Source organism: Heptranchias perlo, chromosome 5, assembly GCF_035084215.1.
Source record: "Heptranchias perlo isolate sHepPer1 chromosome 5, sHepPer1.hap1, whole genome shotgun sequence".
Lineage (NCBI taxonomy): Eukaryota > Metazoa > Chordata > Chondrichthyes > Hexanchiformes > Hexanchidae > Heptranchias > Heptranchias perlo.
In genome coordinates, this window is record NC_090329.1 from 111,038,422 (window position 1) to 111,054,487 (window position 16,066).

Here is a 16,066-nt window from a genome sequence, read left to right on the forward strand (position 1 = left end):
GCATCCACAATCTCTACTGCCACTTCCCTCAAGACCCTAGGATGTAAGCCATCAGGTCCAGGGGATTTATCCGCCTTGAGTCCCATTAATTTACTGAGTACCAATTCCTTAGTGATTTTAATCGTATTTAGCTCCTCCCCCCCCCCCCCCCAGAGCCCCCTGTTTGTCCAGTGTTGGGATATTCTTAGTGTCCTCTACCGTAAAGACTGAAACAAAATATTTGTTCAGCATTTTTGCCATCTCCATGTTTCCCACCATTAATTTCCCGGTCTCATCCTCCAAGGGACCTACGTTTGCCTTAGCCACCCTTTTTCTTTTTATATAACTGTAGAAACTCTTGCTATCTGTTTTTATATTTTTTGCTAATTTATTTTCATAATCTATCTTCCCTTTCTTAATCAATCCTTTCGTTACTTTTTGCTGTTTTTTGAAGACTTCCCAATCTTCTATCCTCCCACTAAGTTTGGCTACCTTATATGTCCTTGTTTTTAGTCAGATACTATCCTTAATTTCTTTACTTAGCCACGGATGGCTGTCATTCCTTTTACACCCTTTTTTCCTCAGTGGTATATATATTTTTTGAAAGTTGTAAAATAACTACTTCAATGTCCACCACTGCTCATGTACTGTCTTACCCTTTAATCTATTTTCCCAGTCCACTTTAATCAATTCCGCTCTCATACCATCATAGTCTCCTTTATTCAAGCTCAGTACGCTTGTTTGAGAACCAACCTTCTCACCCTCTAATTGGATATGGAATGTAACCATGTTATGGTCACTCATTCCAAGGGGATCCATAACTGGGACATTATTAATTAATCCTGGCTCATTACACAGGACCAGGTCCAAGGTTGCTTGCCCCCTTGTAGGTTCAGTTACATACTGCTCAAGAAATCCATCCCTAATACACTCAATAAACTCTTCCTCAAGGCTGCCCTGCCCAATTTGATTTGTCCAGTTAATATGATAGTTAAAATCCCCCCATAATTATAGCTGTTCCCTTATTACATGCCCCGACTATTTCCTGATTAATACTTCTTCCAGCAGAGTTGCAACTATTAGGAGGCCTATATACTACGCCCACGAGTGTTTTTTTGCCCCTTATTATTCCTTATCTCTACCCAAACTGTTTCACTATCCTGATCCTTTGTCCCAATATCTTTTCTCTGTATTACAGTGATTCCTTCCCTTATTAACATAGCCACCCCACCTCCCCTTCCTTCCTGCCTGTCCTTCCTGATTGTTAAATACCCTGGCATATTTAATTCCCAGTCGTTGTCACCCTGCAGCCATGTTTCTGTAATGGCCACAAGATCATACCCATACGTAGTTATTTGTGCCGTTAGCCCGTCCATTTTGTTACGAATGCTACGTGCATTCAGATAAAGAACTTTCAAATATGTTTTGTGACACTTAGTTCCTGCTTTTTCCTTTTTTAACACTTTACCTTTTACTCCATACCTTCTGTCCCTTCCTGATACGCTTTCCTCTGTCTCCCTGCTCAGGTTCCCAACCCCCTGCCACAGCTTTGATGCTGAGTTAATTGCCTTACGCCTTCTAGTTTTCATTTTATCTGTCGTGCCTAAAGTACACTTTCTTTCCGCTGCTCTATGCTTTTCCCTTTCACTTGTTCTTGAACAACTGTTTGTACTATTTGTATTGTAGATTTCCCCTGGGTCTTCCCCTCTCTTGCTGCTCTCAACTTTATTCCCTTCTGAGTCCCCGCTCAGGTTCCCATCCCCCTGCCACTCTAGTTTAAACCTTCCCCAACAGCACTAGCAAACACCCCCGCGAGGACATTGGTCCCAGTCCTGCTCGGGTGTAACCCGTCACGCTTGTACAGGTCCCACCTTCCCCAGAACCGGTCCCAATGTCCCAGGAATCTAAATCCCTCCCTCCTACACCATCCCTGCAGCCACGCATTCATCCTGTCTATTCTCCTGTTCCTATACTCACTAGCACGTGGCACCGGTAGTAATCCTGAGATCACTACCTTTGAAGTCCTGCTTTTTAATTTATCTCCTAACTCCTTAAATTCACCTTGCAGGACCTCATCCCTTTTTTTACCTATGTCGTTGGTACCAATATGGACCACGACAACTGGCTGTTCACCCTCCCCCTCCAGAATGCCCTGCAGCCGCTCCGTGACATCCTTGACCCTAGCACCAGGGAGGCAACATACCATCCTGGAGTCACGTTTGCGGCCGCAGAAACGCCTATCTGTTCCCCTTACAATCGAATCCCCTATCACTATAGCCCTGCCACTCTTTTTCCTCCCCTCCTGTGCAGCAGAGCCACCCGTGGTGCCCCGAACCTGGCTCTTGCTGCTTTCCCCTGATAAGCCATCTCCCCCCAACAGTATCCAAAGCAGAATATCTGTTTGAGAGGGAGGTGGCCCCAGGGGACTCCTGCTCTACCTGCCTAGTCCTTTTACTCTGCCTGGCGGTCACCCATTTCCTTTCTGCCTGCGTATTCTTTACCTGCGGTGTGACCACCTCACTGAACGTGCTATCCACGATAGTCTCAGCATCGCGGATGCTCCACAGTGAGTCCACCCGCAGCTCCAGCTCCGAAAGACGGTTAGCCAGTAGCTGCAGCTGGACACACTTCCTGCACACATGGTCGCCAGGGACACTGGTAGTGTCTATGACTTCCCACATAGTGCAGGAGGAGCATATCACGGGTGCGAGCTGTGCTGCCATGACTTGCCTTAGACTCCCAGACTCTCTTCCCGCTCTAGGCCTCCCCTTTTATACTCTGCTCACCTCTCGGACTCTCCTGCCTCACCTGTGACGTCACACAGTAGTTGTCTCTTGTTGCAGGTCTGCTGCTGCTTTTATTCCACAATCTCAGTCTTCTACTCTCAGATCCACTGCCGCTCTGCGGGAAAAGTTAGGAAAAGCAAGGCAAAGCAGCACCTCCTTCCCCCACTTCACCGAACTCCCACACTTACCGAACTCTCAGCACACTGTGTATCCGCACACCGTATTCAAAATCCTTATCCTGCCCTTTAAATGCCTTTACGACGTCACCCCACTCTACCGCAGCAACCCCCTTAGGCCCTATATCCTTGCTTGCATCCTGTGTCTGCCCTTCTTTATTAATGTACATCAATTATTTTCTCCATTCTGCTCCCTTGGTGGCCTCTCTTTCAATCCTTGGAATCCGCTCCCATAATCCTTACTTTCTCTCTTCCTGCTTTCATAAAAATCACAAGATATTTACGAAGAACAAAGGCCATTCAACCATTTTGGTTCATCCATCCACCAAAAACCAGAAGTCCTTCCTGTGCAGTATCCAAGCGCCTCTTAAATGAATCCATAGTTTTCACTATCTGGGAGTCCATTTTGTGGTAAGAACTTCCTGATGTCAGTCTTAAATTTCCCTTCTATTAATGTGAACCTGTGGCTCCTTGTCCTACTTGCAATTTAGTTTAAAGTCGTATTTTTTGCCCAGGTATGTCCTGTCCACAAAAAGCAGGACAAACCCAATCCGGCCAATTACCGCCCCAACAATCTCAATCATCAGCAAAGTGATGGAAGGTGTCATTGACCGTGCTATCAAGCAGCACTTACTCACCAATAACCTCACTGATGTTCACTTTGGGTTCCGCCAGGACCACTCGGCTCCGGACCTCGGTACAGCCTTGGTCTAAACATGGACAAAAGAGCTGAAAAGAGCCCTTGACATCAAGGCAGCATTTGACCAAGTGTGGCACCAAGGAGCCCTAGTAAAATTGAAGTCAATGGGAATCAGTGGGAAAACTCTCCAGTGGCTGGAGTCGTGCCTAGCACAAAGGAAGATGGTAGTAGTTGTTGGAGACCAATCATCTCAGCCCCAGGACATTGCTGCAGGAGTTTCTCAGGGCAGTGTCCTAGGCCCAACCATCTTCAGCTGCTTCATCAATGACCTTCTCTCCATCAGAAGGTCAGAAATGGGGATGTTCGCTGATGACTGCACAGTGTTCAGTTCCATTCACAACCCCTCAGATAATGAAGCAGCACATGCCCGCATGCAGCAAGACCTGGACAACGTCCAGGCTTGGGCTGATAAGTGGCAAGTAACATTCGCACCAGACAAGTGCCAGGCAATGACCATCTCCATCAAGAGAGAGTCTGACCACCTCCCCTTGACATTCAACGGCATTACCATCGCCGAATCCCCCACCATCAACATACTGGGGGTCACCATTGACCAGAAACCTAACTGGACCAGCCACATAAATACTGTGGCTACAAGAGCAGGTATTCTGCGACGAGTGACTCATCTGACTCCCCAAAGCCTTTCCACCATCTGCAAGGCACAAGTCAGGAGTGTGATGGAATACTCTCCACTTCCAAGGATGAATGCAGCTCCAACAACACTCAAGAAGCTCGACACCATCCAGGACAAAGCAGCCCGCTTGATTGGCACCCCATCCACCACCATAAACATTCACTCCCTTCACCACCGGTGCACCGTGGCTGCAGTGTGTACCATCCACAGGATGCACTGCAGCAACTTGCCAAGGCTTCTTCGACAGCACCTTCTGTACCAGCTAGAAGGACAAGGGCAGCAGGCACATGGGAACAACGCCACCTGCACATTCCCCTCCAAGTCACACACCATCCCGACTTGGAAATATATCGCTGTTCCTTCATCGTCGCTGAGTCAAAATCCTGGAACTCCCTTCCTAACAGCACTGTGGGAGAACCTTCACCACACGGACTGCAGCGGTTCAAGAAGGCGGCTCACCACCACCTTCTCTAGGGCAATTAGGGATAGGCAATAAATGCTGGCCTTGCCAGCGATGCCCACATCCCATGAACGAATAAAAAAAAATTCTAGATTTCCTTTTTCGATATTATTAACTATCTACTGTCACTCTATTAGAGCATCTCTCATGTCTCCTTTCAAGGCTGAAAAGCCCAAGCTTCTCCCATCTTTCACATAAATGCAATATTTGTGACCACAATCAGCCTCGTGCTCTTCTCTGCAGTGTCTCGAATGCTTGAATGTCGCAAAACCTTTTTCATGCTTTTTAGCCCCATCCCCTAGTTTCATCAATGTGGTCTTCTCCCACTTGGTGTTCTTTTGGTTTCTTCTCCACACTGTAAAGTGTTCTAACATGTCTTGCTGGTGAAAGGTAGTATAATAAAATGTAAGTTGTTGTAAATAGACCAGCTTGCAACAACATTATCAATATCTCTTAGCATTTTAAAAAGTTGGATCACAGCCCCTTTTTATCTGCTTTTCTTCAATGGAAACTATCTCAATTCAATGATTTCCTGTTTGTAACTTTGGGGCCCTAAGTCCTAGATTTAGTCATCTCTAAATTTTCTTTAACATATCAGATTCCATTTCAAGGTAGTGTGCCCAAAATACATGCAGTATTCAAAATTACAGAATCATTGAATTTTTAGCACAGGAAGTGCTAATTCAACCAAGCCATGTGCCAGTGCTAGCTCCATATAAGAGCTGCCTATTCAAATCCCATCATCTCATTTCCTTACTTGTTCCCCAATTTATTCTTAAGGTGCATTTATAGTGCAAATGTAGTGTCAGTGCAATGTAATTTTACTACACACCAATGCCACAGTTGTATTGTAAATGCAGCCTAAATCTGACATCAGGACCTGACCTGACTTCAGAGCGACAGAGACTCCCTGGGGAATCTCATTCTGCTTCATTCCAGAATTGGATGGAGCCCGAACTGCAGATTTACACATCATACGCCAACTGGGGATGGCATAAGAAAAAAGTTTAGCATCGGGGTGAACCAGAAATTGCTTCACACTGACACAAAACTTGTGTGAATGTTCGCTTTAAATGCTGAAATTGATTAAATTTCAGTAGCCGATGCTTTGTCACAAGTGATTACTGTTAATTCAATTATAGCATTCAAAGAGGTACTGGAGAATTACTTGAAGTAGAAATTGAAGTTTTGAGAAAAAAGCAAGAAAATGGAATTAGTTTGGGGATAAAGCAGGAAAATGGGAGTGTGTAAAATCAGGCCTTCGAGGAGCCGAAATTTAACATAGGCAAGGAGGTCTGAATGGCCTCCTCCGATGCTAAAATTTCTGACACATGCAAGTAATCTTATTATAAACACTCGTATTGTTGCTCAAGGACAAAAGTGAAAAAAAATTGTGTCCATTTCTATGAATGTTTGGAGGACACTTTTAACATGTCTCCTGAAGAAGGCTCCTGTGAATTCTAGCTCTGGACATTGGAAGCAGGAGCCAGACTGGCAAATGTACTTTAAAGATTCACAATTTCAATCCTACATTAAATGAAAACTAGGAACATTAATGGTTGTTTGGTGAATTTTTGGATTTATGCGGTAACTGTTGAGGAATGAGTGTTCAGAGGCCCAGCAGAGTGCATCGTGCTGCTTGTGAAAAGGGGAGAGGAAAAAGTTGTTGGAGGCCAGGTTTTGGGTAGGTTTGTGATTTTTATTTTTTGATTGGTGTGTTTTATAAATTCAGAGTATATGGTGGGGTGCGTGAGGAACTGTCATGTCAGCTACATCTCTCTGAATCTTATTTGCTAGAATATGATTGTATAAGATCTTTAGGTCAAATTTGATTGTTTTTTTAAAAAAAGGTTTGAAATATTTTGAAGAATAGCTAAAATAGAAATGAACTGTCAACCAATTAGAAAAAAGAAAAACATGGTCGCTCAGCCAATGAGGAAGAAAATAATTGTCACGCAAATCCGTCACAACGTAGAGGACAGACAGGAAATTCCTTTTTTAAAAGTGATTTTGAATTATTACAGTAAATTAACTGCCATGGTGGAAAGTGCTATGGCATTCAGACTATAGGATCATTGTTTTCATGTACCTCTGGTAGCGTGCGGCCTCATTAGCGGCAGACACAGGGCTTATAATCAGGCATTCAATCTTGTGCACCCGATTCATGTTGCTCCTCATTTTGTGATGTGTTACTTTGGAGGTCATGAGCCTCGTTTATGATTTATAATTAGTAAAATGAGATGCCATGCCAAACAACTTTGGGCAAGAATCTACCCACATCTGACCCCTTGCTCGTAACAGAATGGACGCATCTGGAATCCTGGGATCCGGTCTGCTCAAGTAGACTTCTTAAAGAGAGATTGCAGTTTAAGTCACTAGTAAGACATCAAAGATGACATTCATGTGGGCATCAGGGCCAACACCATGCCAACATGAACAGAAAAGGTTTCCACTCAATGAATGTCCAAGTGGGATTTGACCACAGAAACTTCTGAACGCACATCAATGGATTTTATCCAGAAGGCAGCCATGATGCCCTCATTATGAAGCAGTCCATGGTGCCAACAATTTTTGAATGAGAAGAAAGACTGAGGGATAGTATGTTAATTGTATATAAATGAGTTGCTTCAATTGATGAATGATTAGGTTCAGGTGCATGAGCAATTGGGAACTTTCTGGCTCCCATATATCAGGGAGTCGGCTTGGGGAGAGGGTTTGTGTGAGGGATGCATTGTGTGTAATGTGAATCCTAGCAAATAAAGTTTATAAGCAACTAAAAATATTCAGTCCTTTGCTGTCTGACTATCCAATTGTAAAATAGGACACCAGAGCTAATCTTTGCATCATAGCTATTGATTTTATTGAACTTAATGGTGCTGAAGCCAACTGTAGTCCCTCTACCGCTGTTCAGAGATCAGCTAACTCGGTAGAGAATGGTAGTCGAACCTGGGACCTTCTTGATCTGTATGGCTTAACTATGCATAAACTTGCTGAGCCTTTAGGACTGCCATTAGGCTGTTCGAGAAGGAGAAAACCATCAATATGGTGCCAAAACAAACAAAAATGCCTCTGTTACCATTATATGTCCTGGCTTGTTTGCTCTGTATTTCAGCAGATTTATTTGTAACCAGATTGCTGAAATATAATGTCACTGAGTCGTGGTACTTTGTGTATTACACTTCCTGAAAAGCCCACGGCATCTCTCTACCTAGAATAACTAATGCAGGCAGACAAAAGACTCAACTTCCTCCTGCACATGGTAGAATCTGTTCAGGGTAAAAAAAAAATAATTCTTGAGTTGAAATGATGATGATGGAGCATCCATTAAATCATTCCATTTTGGTGCATTTCTGTAAAAAAGCAGCTATGGGAGAAGAACAAAAGGAACAATGTGAACAACTCTGACATCCTAGCTGAAGTGGGCTGCTGATAAAAAGCTGGAGCTATTGCATTGCATGTTTCCACTTTGACACATTGGCCTCAAAGAAAGTAAGCTTTTAGCCATAATAAGAACTGCACTTCAAGCTTTGTATGTTTTTTCTCCTCTCTCTTTATGGTGAAAACTCTATTGGTACTTTTCCTGCAAAGAATAAGTTAGATTCAAAAGATTTAAATCCATCTGATCAGTAAAAAATCAATCTTTGCCGACTGCACTATCACTCGACAAAGTCATGCACCTTATAGCCGTTGGTGATGGGTCTGTGTACGTGCTTCAGTAGCTCATTGTTTAATAGATACTATCTGAGGAGATAAATATAAAGAAAGGAAGAAAGAACTTGCATTTATATAGCGACTTTCACTACCTCAGGACACTCCAAAATGCTTTCCAGCCAATGAAGTACTTTTGAAGCGCAGTCACTGTTGTAACGTAGGAAATGGGGCAACCAATTTGCGCACAGAAAGGTCCCACAAACAGCAATGTGAAAATGACCAAATAACCTGTTTTAGTGATGTTGGTTGAGGGGTAAATATTGGCCAGGACACCAGGGAGAACTCCCCTACTTTTCTTTGAAATTTCATGCCACAGTTGAAATTTACTGTCATTACTATGCTGCATGGTAACTGCAATTCTCCTTGCAGCAGATGGCATAGTTTTGCATCTGGCTGTCTATGACCTGGGCCTGCAAGACAGTTTCCATGGTCACTGCCAGGTAGGTATATTAGGGGCTGCAACGCTGACTGTTGTTGACACTGGTATGCTTTCTTTTATGCAGTACCACTGAGAGCTATGTGATATGCTATGATTTAGGATGCTTCCAAGGAAGCATTCAAAAATACAGTTATCTAGATATTCACATTTCCCAGATGTACGATCAGGCCTACTATCCTTGACTCCTTTAGGAATAGGACTCTCCATCTTCACAAATGATCTGCCAAAGTGAGATATGGTCACCTCTTTCTGCAGATGCAGGTGCACAGGTATCAGCGGTGGGGACATAACACCTCTTGTGCATCCTTTTGTTTATCCTCTTCTTCCAAATACCTCAGGGGAATTCCCATTGCGAAGTCTATTGATGCGAATAACCGTGTTGGGGGCAAAAACAAAGATAGAAGAATTGGCACAAAGGCTTAAGTGAACCTAACTGTCAGCAGAGAAAGAAATAAAGGTAAACAGTGAAGAAATGGTTGAAAATAGACTCGCCATGACTTTACTGCGTCCTTTCCATGACCTTTCATATGAGAGCAACCCATTTCCCATGGGTGTGATCTGATGACCTGCGTGCCCAGAATGGTGGAAAATAGTACGCAGGGTGGACACGTCCCAAGCCATAATTTAAATTCAATATCCGCCTGCGTGAGGTGGGTACTTCCACTACTACTGGTCTCATCCCCTGGAAACTATGCCAGGGCAAAGTGGGCAGTTCTAGGAAGACTGAACTCCTGACCATAGTCTGCAACAACAGGCAGACGGCAGTGGAAAATCCAGCCAATTGAGTCCAAACCACATGTATGGTGTAAATTACTATAACTAGAAATGCTATACTACACGTTTGAGAGTTTTGTGAGGGGGTTTCCTGTAAGATATTTGTATTTTCTTCCCCCTTTTTCTCTGGACTACACACAATATGCTGGCAGTATGGGTGGAGAGGCAACATGCTCCCTGGCTTCTTCTGGTGGTATTCCGTAAAAAGAGGCTAGGAGACACACAAGAGCAGGATGAGCTAGTGTCTGGATTTTTTTCTCCTCCTGCCCTCTGAATGAGGAACCATTTGGCACCTTCCTGTGACAGCATAGCTGAGACTGTGCACTCGTCATATAAAGAGAACTGGATCCAAATGAGCATGCTAACACTCTATGGCATTGCACTACCCACAGTTATACTTGAGTATAACTACAGTTGTATGTTTTTTTTTGTTTAGGTAGCTTTGATACACTGTCTACTTAAGCGATAATTTGAAATAGAAAATATTCCTGCAGGTGGTCCATAAAGTATAGGTAATGAATAGCCGGTCAAGAAACAGTTACTGCCTTGAAGCAGGAGAAAATACTGATTATATTAAGGAAGGAACTAATTGTGTGATAAAAGGTTCAAATGGTGATGAAGTGCTGCAGAAGAAACTTGAATATTCTATACTAATGCAAAGGGCATTAAGAATAAATTGTTGGAATTAGAAGTGTATGCAATAGCTAAGTCTTATGACATATCAGAAACCTGGCTGTGAGGAGAAGATGGATAAGAAATAGAGCTGAGAATACAGATTGTTTCATAATGTAAGGCTCATTAAGCTCAGCGGAGGAGTGGCATTGCATTGAGAGGGCGATATTGCAGCAGAAAGGGAAAGGGCAGAAACAATACGGGTAGAAATAGTAATAAAGGTACCAAAGTAATATTAATATCTGCTCTGCTATTGACCACCACGCTCAAAGTCAAGGTAGACAGTAAGCTAGATAGGCAAGTAAGAGAAGTTGCTGGGAGCCATGATATAATAATCATGAGCAATAAGGGAGAAGTTTAAGTCCAAACAATTTCTTGGAGGTAATAAGTGACTCTTATAACATGTGAAGCAGGGTATTGGGGTGGATTTGGTATTTAGCAGTTCACCAGATTTGATTGGGAATCTAGAATGGGGAAAAACTTGAGTTCAAAGTCAAGGATGAGAAAATACTATTGAAGGTCATCCCTCTTGATACCCTAGATCTCCTGTTTTAGCATCCGAACACATTTTAAGTGTCCTAATGCTTTTTCCTTTGCCACCTTTCCTGATACATTATGTATTTTTAAGAGGGGAGGTTCTCCATCATAAACTGTTCTAACTTTCACTAACTAATTTAAATTTATTTGCTCTGATCTTACTTTCCGGCTTACTTCGAAGTAATATTTTGGATTTGCTGTATCTATTATTATCTATAATTATATTCAAAGTTTTTCATATCACATGAGCTTTTTTGTCCATTTCAGACTACTTCCTGTCATGATTTTGTATTGTGTCTACCTTCGACCTGCCTAGGTGTCACAGCTCTTTGTCACGTTTCAAACTGTTTGTTTTCGGTGCTTTTATTAGCTGCTTCATAGCTTTTTTCATAGGCTCAATCCTGATTCATCTATTCTGCCCATGTGACCAAGGCTCTCCTTTGTCATAGATTAATAGAATTTTACAGCACAGAAGAGGCCACCGTGCCTGTATTAGCTATCTGAAAAAGCTCTCCACCACTTAGTCCCATTCCTGCTCCCTCACCTTTAAATCTGTCTTTCTTCAAATATTTATCCAAATCCTTTTTAAAAGCTATTATGGTTTCTGCTTCCACTACTGTTTCTGGTAGGACATTCCATGTTTTACCAACCCTCCGTGTAAAGAAAATTTCTCTTAACCCCTCTCTTTGTTTTTTTGGTGACTATCTTAAATTTATGGCCTCCAATTACTGAGTCACCGACCAGTGGAAACAGATTTTTCCTGATTTACACTCATAATTTTGAGCACTTCTGTCATACCTCCTTTTAACCATCTTTGTTCCAATGAAAAGAGCTCCGGTTTCTCTAGTCTCTCCTCATAACTAAATCCCCGACATCATCGAAGTGAACCTCTTAAGCACCCTATCTATGGCCTTGATATCTTTCCTAAAGTAAGGTGCCCTTCATTCTAGCTCCATCTCCCAGCTCCGTCCATAGCCGGCTCTCCTGCCACCGACTAAGCTATTTCGTAATGCTTCATAAATTGAAACTTTTAGTCTCTTCTTCTTCCAGCACTCATTTATTTAATTAATTCGCTCCCATTTATGCTACTTTCATTTAACTGTGGCAAACTTCTGTGTGTAATTCAGTTTTCATCTTTCAAAAATTCAATCTAACTTTGAATTTCTTATTTTACTTTTAGTTTCTTCTGCTTGAGCCCCTATTTATTTAAATAATCAATATATTAATTCACTGCAAGCCCTCGCCTACTCCCACAGAGGCTGATTTTATTTAATTAATTTTGGGAAAGCCCATTCTCTGAGGCTGAAGACCGGTTTTATTTATCTCATTTACTCGGGAGATGCCTATCGGTTTAATTTGGCAGGACCCTGTTGTTTTAAATTGCCTCTAGCCTACTGAGGGCTAATTAAATTAATTTGGACGAGCCATGCTGTTTCCCCCCCCCCCCCCCCCGAAAAAGGCCAATTTCATTTAATTGTGGGGAAAGCCTGTTTCCCTCGGCAATTTAAAAAATTTATTTGCAGAACGCCCATTCCCTCAGGTTGGAGGCTGATTTATTTAATTGATTTTAACTTCCTTCAGCCCCGATTTTTAAATTGCCAACCTGCCAAAGGCTCATTATATTTAATTATTTTTGGTAAAGCCCATTTTGAGCTTTTGGTTGTAAATTGCTGACGACTTCCTCTCCGGTGCTTCCACACCACAGAACCACCTCCCCCGCCCCCCCCCCCTGCTCTGAAGAACCCACCCCACCAACAGTTCCAAGCCCAACCACCATGTCCCAGTAATTCCACACACACCCACTCACTCCCCACCCAATGCTCCATGAGCCTAGCGTCCTGCCTAATGTTTGCATCCACCCTCCACTGCTCCCAGGCTGCTGACATGCTACCTCACGTGCTCTCAGACCCCAAGAGCATCCACACAATGCACCATATCCTGCCATTGTTCTCCCTGCTTCCAGACCACAAGGCCATTCTTCCAACGCTACCAAATTGCGTGCCCTCCCCTCCCACCCAGTACTGCCACCTCTGACTTACTGTCAACAACGCCATGCGAGATTTTCTGTATAATCTTGCATCCAGTACTAGGGAATCCCACTGCAAATGTCACACTCAGAAATGTCACACTTTGTCACTGATACAAAATACACTTGCTTAAAAAAAACACACACCACGTTCTCCTGCTTTGGAGTCAAAAATTTACAATTGCATTCTGATTGACCTCTAGCAATGGGGTGTAGTCGCTTATCGGCTACAGTATTGGACTATCAACCCAGAAGTTGCCTTCAAATCCCATGCAAGTTGTGAAATTGAATTAAATAAATTTAGTAATTTGTGAGCTAGCACCAGAAAACGACCATGAAAGCTGCTGGATAGTCATAAAACCCCAAATCACTCAGGGAAGGGAACCTGCCACCCCTATCCATTGTGGCGTACATGGGACTATTAATTAAGGCAAGTAGGGATGGACAATAAATACTGCTTTGCCAGTATCATTGTATGTTACAGCACAGAAGGAGGCCATTCGGCCCATCGTGCCTGTGCCGGCTCTCTGAAACAGCTATCCAATTAGTCTCATTCCCCTGCTCTTTCCCCATAGCCCTGGAAATTTTTTCCCTTCAAATATTTATCCAAATCTCTTCAGAAAGTTACGATTGAATCTGCTTCCAACTCCCTTACGGATCATAACAACTCGCTGCGTAACAAAAATGTTTCCTCATGTCGCCTCTGGTTCTTTTACCAATCACCTTAAATCTGTGTCCTCTGGTTACTGATCCTTCTGCCACTGGAAACAGTTTCTCCTTATTTACTCTATTATAACCATTTATGATTTTGAACACCTCTATCAAATCTCCCCGTAACCTTCTCTGCTCAACCCCAGCTTCTCCAGTCTCTCCAACATAACTCAAGTCCCTCATCCCTGATACTATTCTAGTAAATCTCTTCTGCACCCTTTCTAAGGTCTTGACATCCTTCCTAAAGTGTGGCGCCCAGAATTGAACACACTATTCCAGCTGAGGCCTAAACAGTGTTTTATAAAGATTTAGCATAACTTCCTTGCTTTTGTACCCGATGCAGTAATAAAGCTCAGGGTCCCAATTGCTATTTTAACAGCCTTCTCAACTTGTCCTGCCACCTTCAAAGATTTGTATACATATACCCTCAGGTCTCTGTTCCTACACCCCCTTTAAAATTGTACCATTTCGTTTATATTGCCTCTCCTCATTGTTCCTGCCAAAATGTATCACTTCACACACCCCAGTGTTAAATTTCATCTGCCATGTGTCTGCCCATTTCACCATAGGAACATAGGAACAGGAGTCGGCTATTCAGCCCCTCGTGCCTGCTCCGCCATTTGATAAGATCATGGCTGATCTGTGATCTAGCTCCATATACCTGCCTTTGGCCCATATCCCTTAATACCTTTGGTTGCCAAAAAGCTATCTATCTCAGATTTAAATTTAGCAATTGAGCTAGTATCAATTGCCGTTTGCGGAAGAGAGTTCCAAACTTCTACAACCCTTTGTGTGTAGAAATGTTTTCTAATCTCGCTCCTGAAAGGTCTGGCTCTAATTTTTAGACTGTGCCCCCTACTCCTAAAATCCCCAACCAGCGGAAATAGTTTCTCTCTATCCACCCTATCCGTTCCCCTTAATATCTTATAAACTTCGATCAGATCACCCCATAACCTTCTAAACTCCAATCTCTCCTCATAACTTAACCCTTGAAGTCCGGGTATCATTCTAGTAAACCTACGCTGCACTCCCTCCAAGGCCAATATGTCCTTCCGAAGGTGCGGTGCCCAGAACTGCTCACAGTACTCCAGGTGCGGGTCTAACCAGGGTCTGTCTTTGTCCTCCTGAAGTGTGTTATTATCCTCCACATTTTTTACTACACTCACGAGTTTTGTGTCATCTGCAAACTTTGAAATTATACCCAGTATACCCAAGTCCAGGTCATTTAATATGTATCAAAACGAGCAATGGGCCTAATACCGACCTCTGGCGAACACCACTGTATACTTCCTTCCAGTCTGAAAAACAACTGTTCACCATTACTCTCTGCTTTCTGCCCCTTAGCCAATTTTTTTTATCCACACTGCCACTGTCCCTTTAATCCCATGGGCTTTAATTTTGCTTACAAGTCTATTATGTGGTACTTCATCAAATTCCTTTTGAAAGTCCATATACACAATATCAACTGCACTACCCTCATCAACCCTCTCTTTTCATCATCAAAGAACTCAATCAAGTTAGTCAAACACAATTTTCCTTTAACAAATCTGTGCTGACTTTTATTACCCCGTACTTTTCCTAGTGCTAATGAATTTTGTGGCAGATTATTGTCTCTAAAGATTTCCCCACTACTGACGTTAGGCTGACTGGCCTATAATTTCTGGGTTTTTATCCCTCTCCCGTTTTTCGAACAGGGCTGTAACATGTGCAAACCTCCGGTCCTCTGGCACCGCCCCTACATCTAAGGAGGATTGAAGATTGTGGCTAGAGCCTCTGCAATTTCTACCCTTGCTTCCCTCAGTAACCGAGGATGCATCCCATCTGGACTGGGTGACTTTTCTACTTTGAGTACAGCCAACCTTTTAAGCACCTCTTTATCTATTTTTATCCTATCCAATATTGTTCCTACCTCCTTTACTGCTACGTTTGCAGAATTCTCTTCTCTAGTGAAGACTGATGTGAATTATTCATTCAGTAACTCAGCCATACCTTCTGCCTCCACAAGAAGATCTCCTTTTTTGTCCCTAATCGGTCCCACCTTTCCTTTGACTACCCTTTTACTATTTATATGTTTATAAAAGACTTTTGGGCTCTGTTTTATGTTAGCTGCTAATCTATTCTCATACTCTCTCTTTGCCCCTCTTTTTTTATTCGTTCATGGGATGTGGGCGTCGCTGGTGAGACCGGCATTTATTGCCCATCCCTAATTGCCCTTGGTGGCGGTGAGCCGCCTTCTTGAACCGCTGCAGTCCGTGTGGTGAAGGTTCTCCCACAGTGCTGTTCGGAAGGGAGTTCCAGGATCTTTTTTAGATCTCCTTTGTATTTTGTATTCAGCTTGGTTCTCTACTGTATTATGAACCTTACATTTGGCATCAGCCTCCTTTTTCTGATTCATTTTAATCTATATATCTTTTGTCATCCAGGGAGCTCTAGCTTTGGATATCTATCCTTTACCCTTCAT

General features: G+C 42.9%; 1 protein-coding gene across 3 annotated transcripts in view; it reads left to right on the top strand.

Annotated features, from left to right (window-relative positions):
- afg1lb (AFG1 like ATPase b) overlaps nucleotides 1–16,066 on the top strand; it is a 156,641-nt gene that overhangs the window by 124,159 nt on the left and 16,416 nt on the right. The window contains exon 11 of one of the 3 annotated variants that reach the window (XM_067984995.1): nucleotides 7,037–7,503. The exons of the other annotated variants lie outside the window; for them this stretch is intronic. Within the exon in view, the coding sequence (XP_067841096.1) occupies nucleotides 7,037–7,114 (78 nt within the window). The 3' untranslated portion in view covers nucleotides 7,115–7,503. Of the gene's footprint in view, nucleotides 1–7,036; nucleotides 7,504–16,066 lie in introns of those variants that run through there. 3 annotated transcript variants of the gene reach the window in all.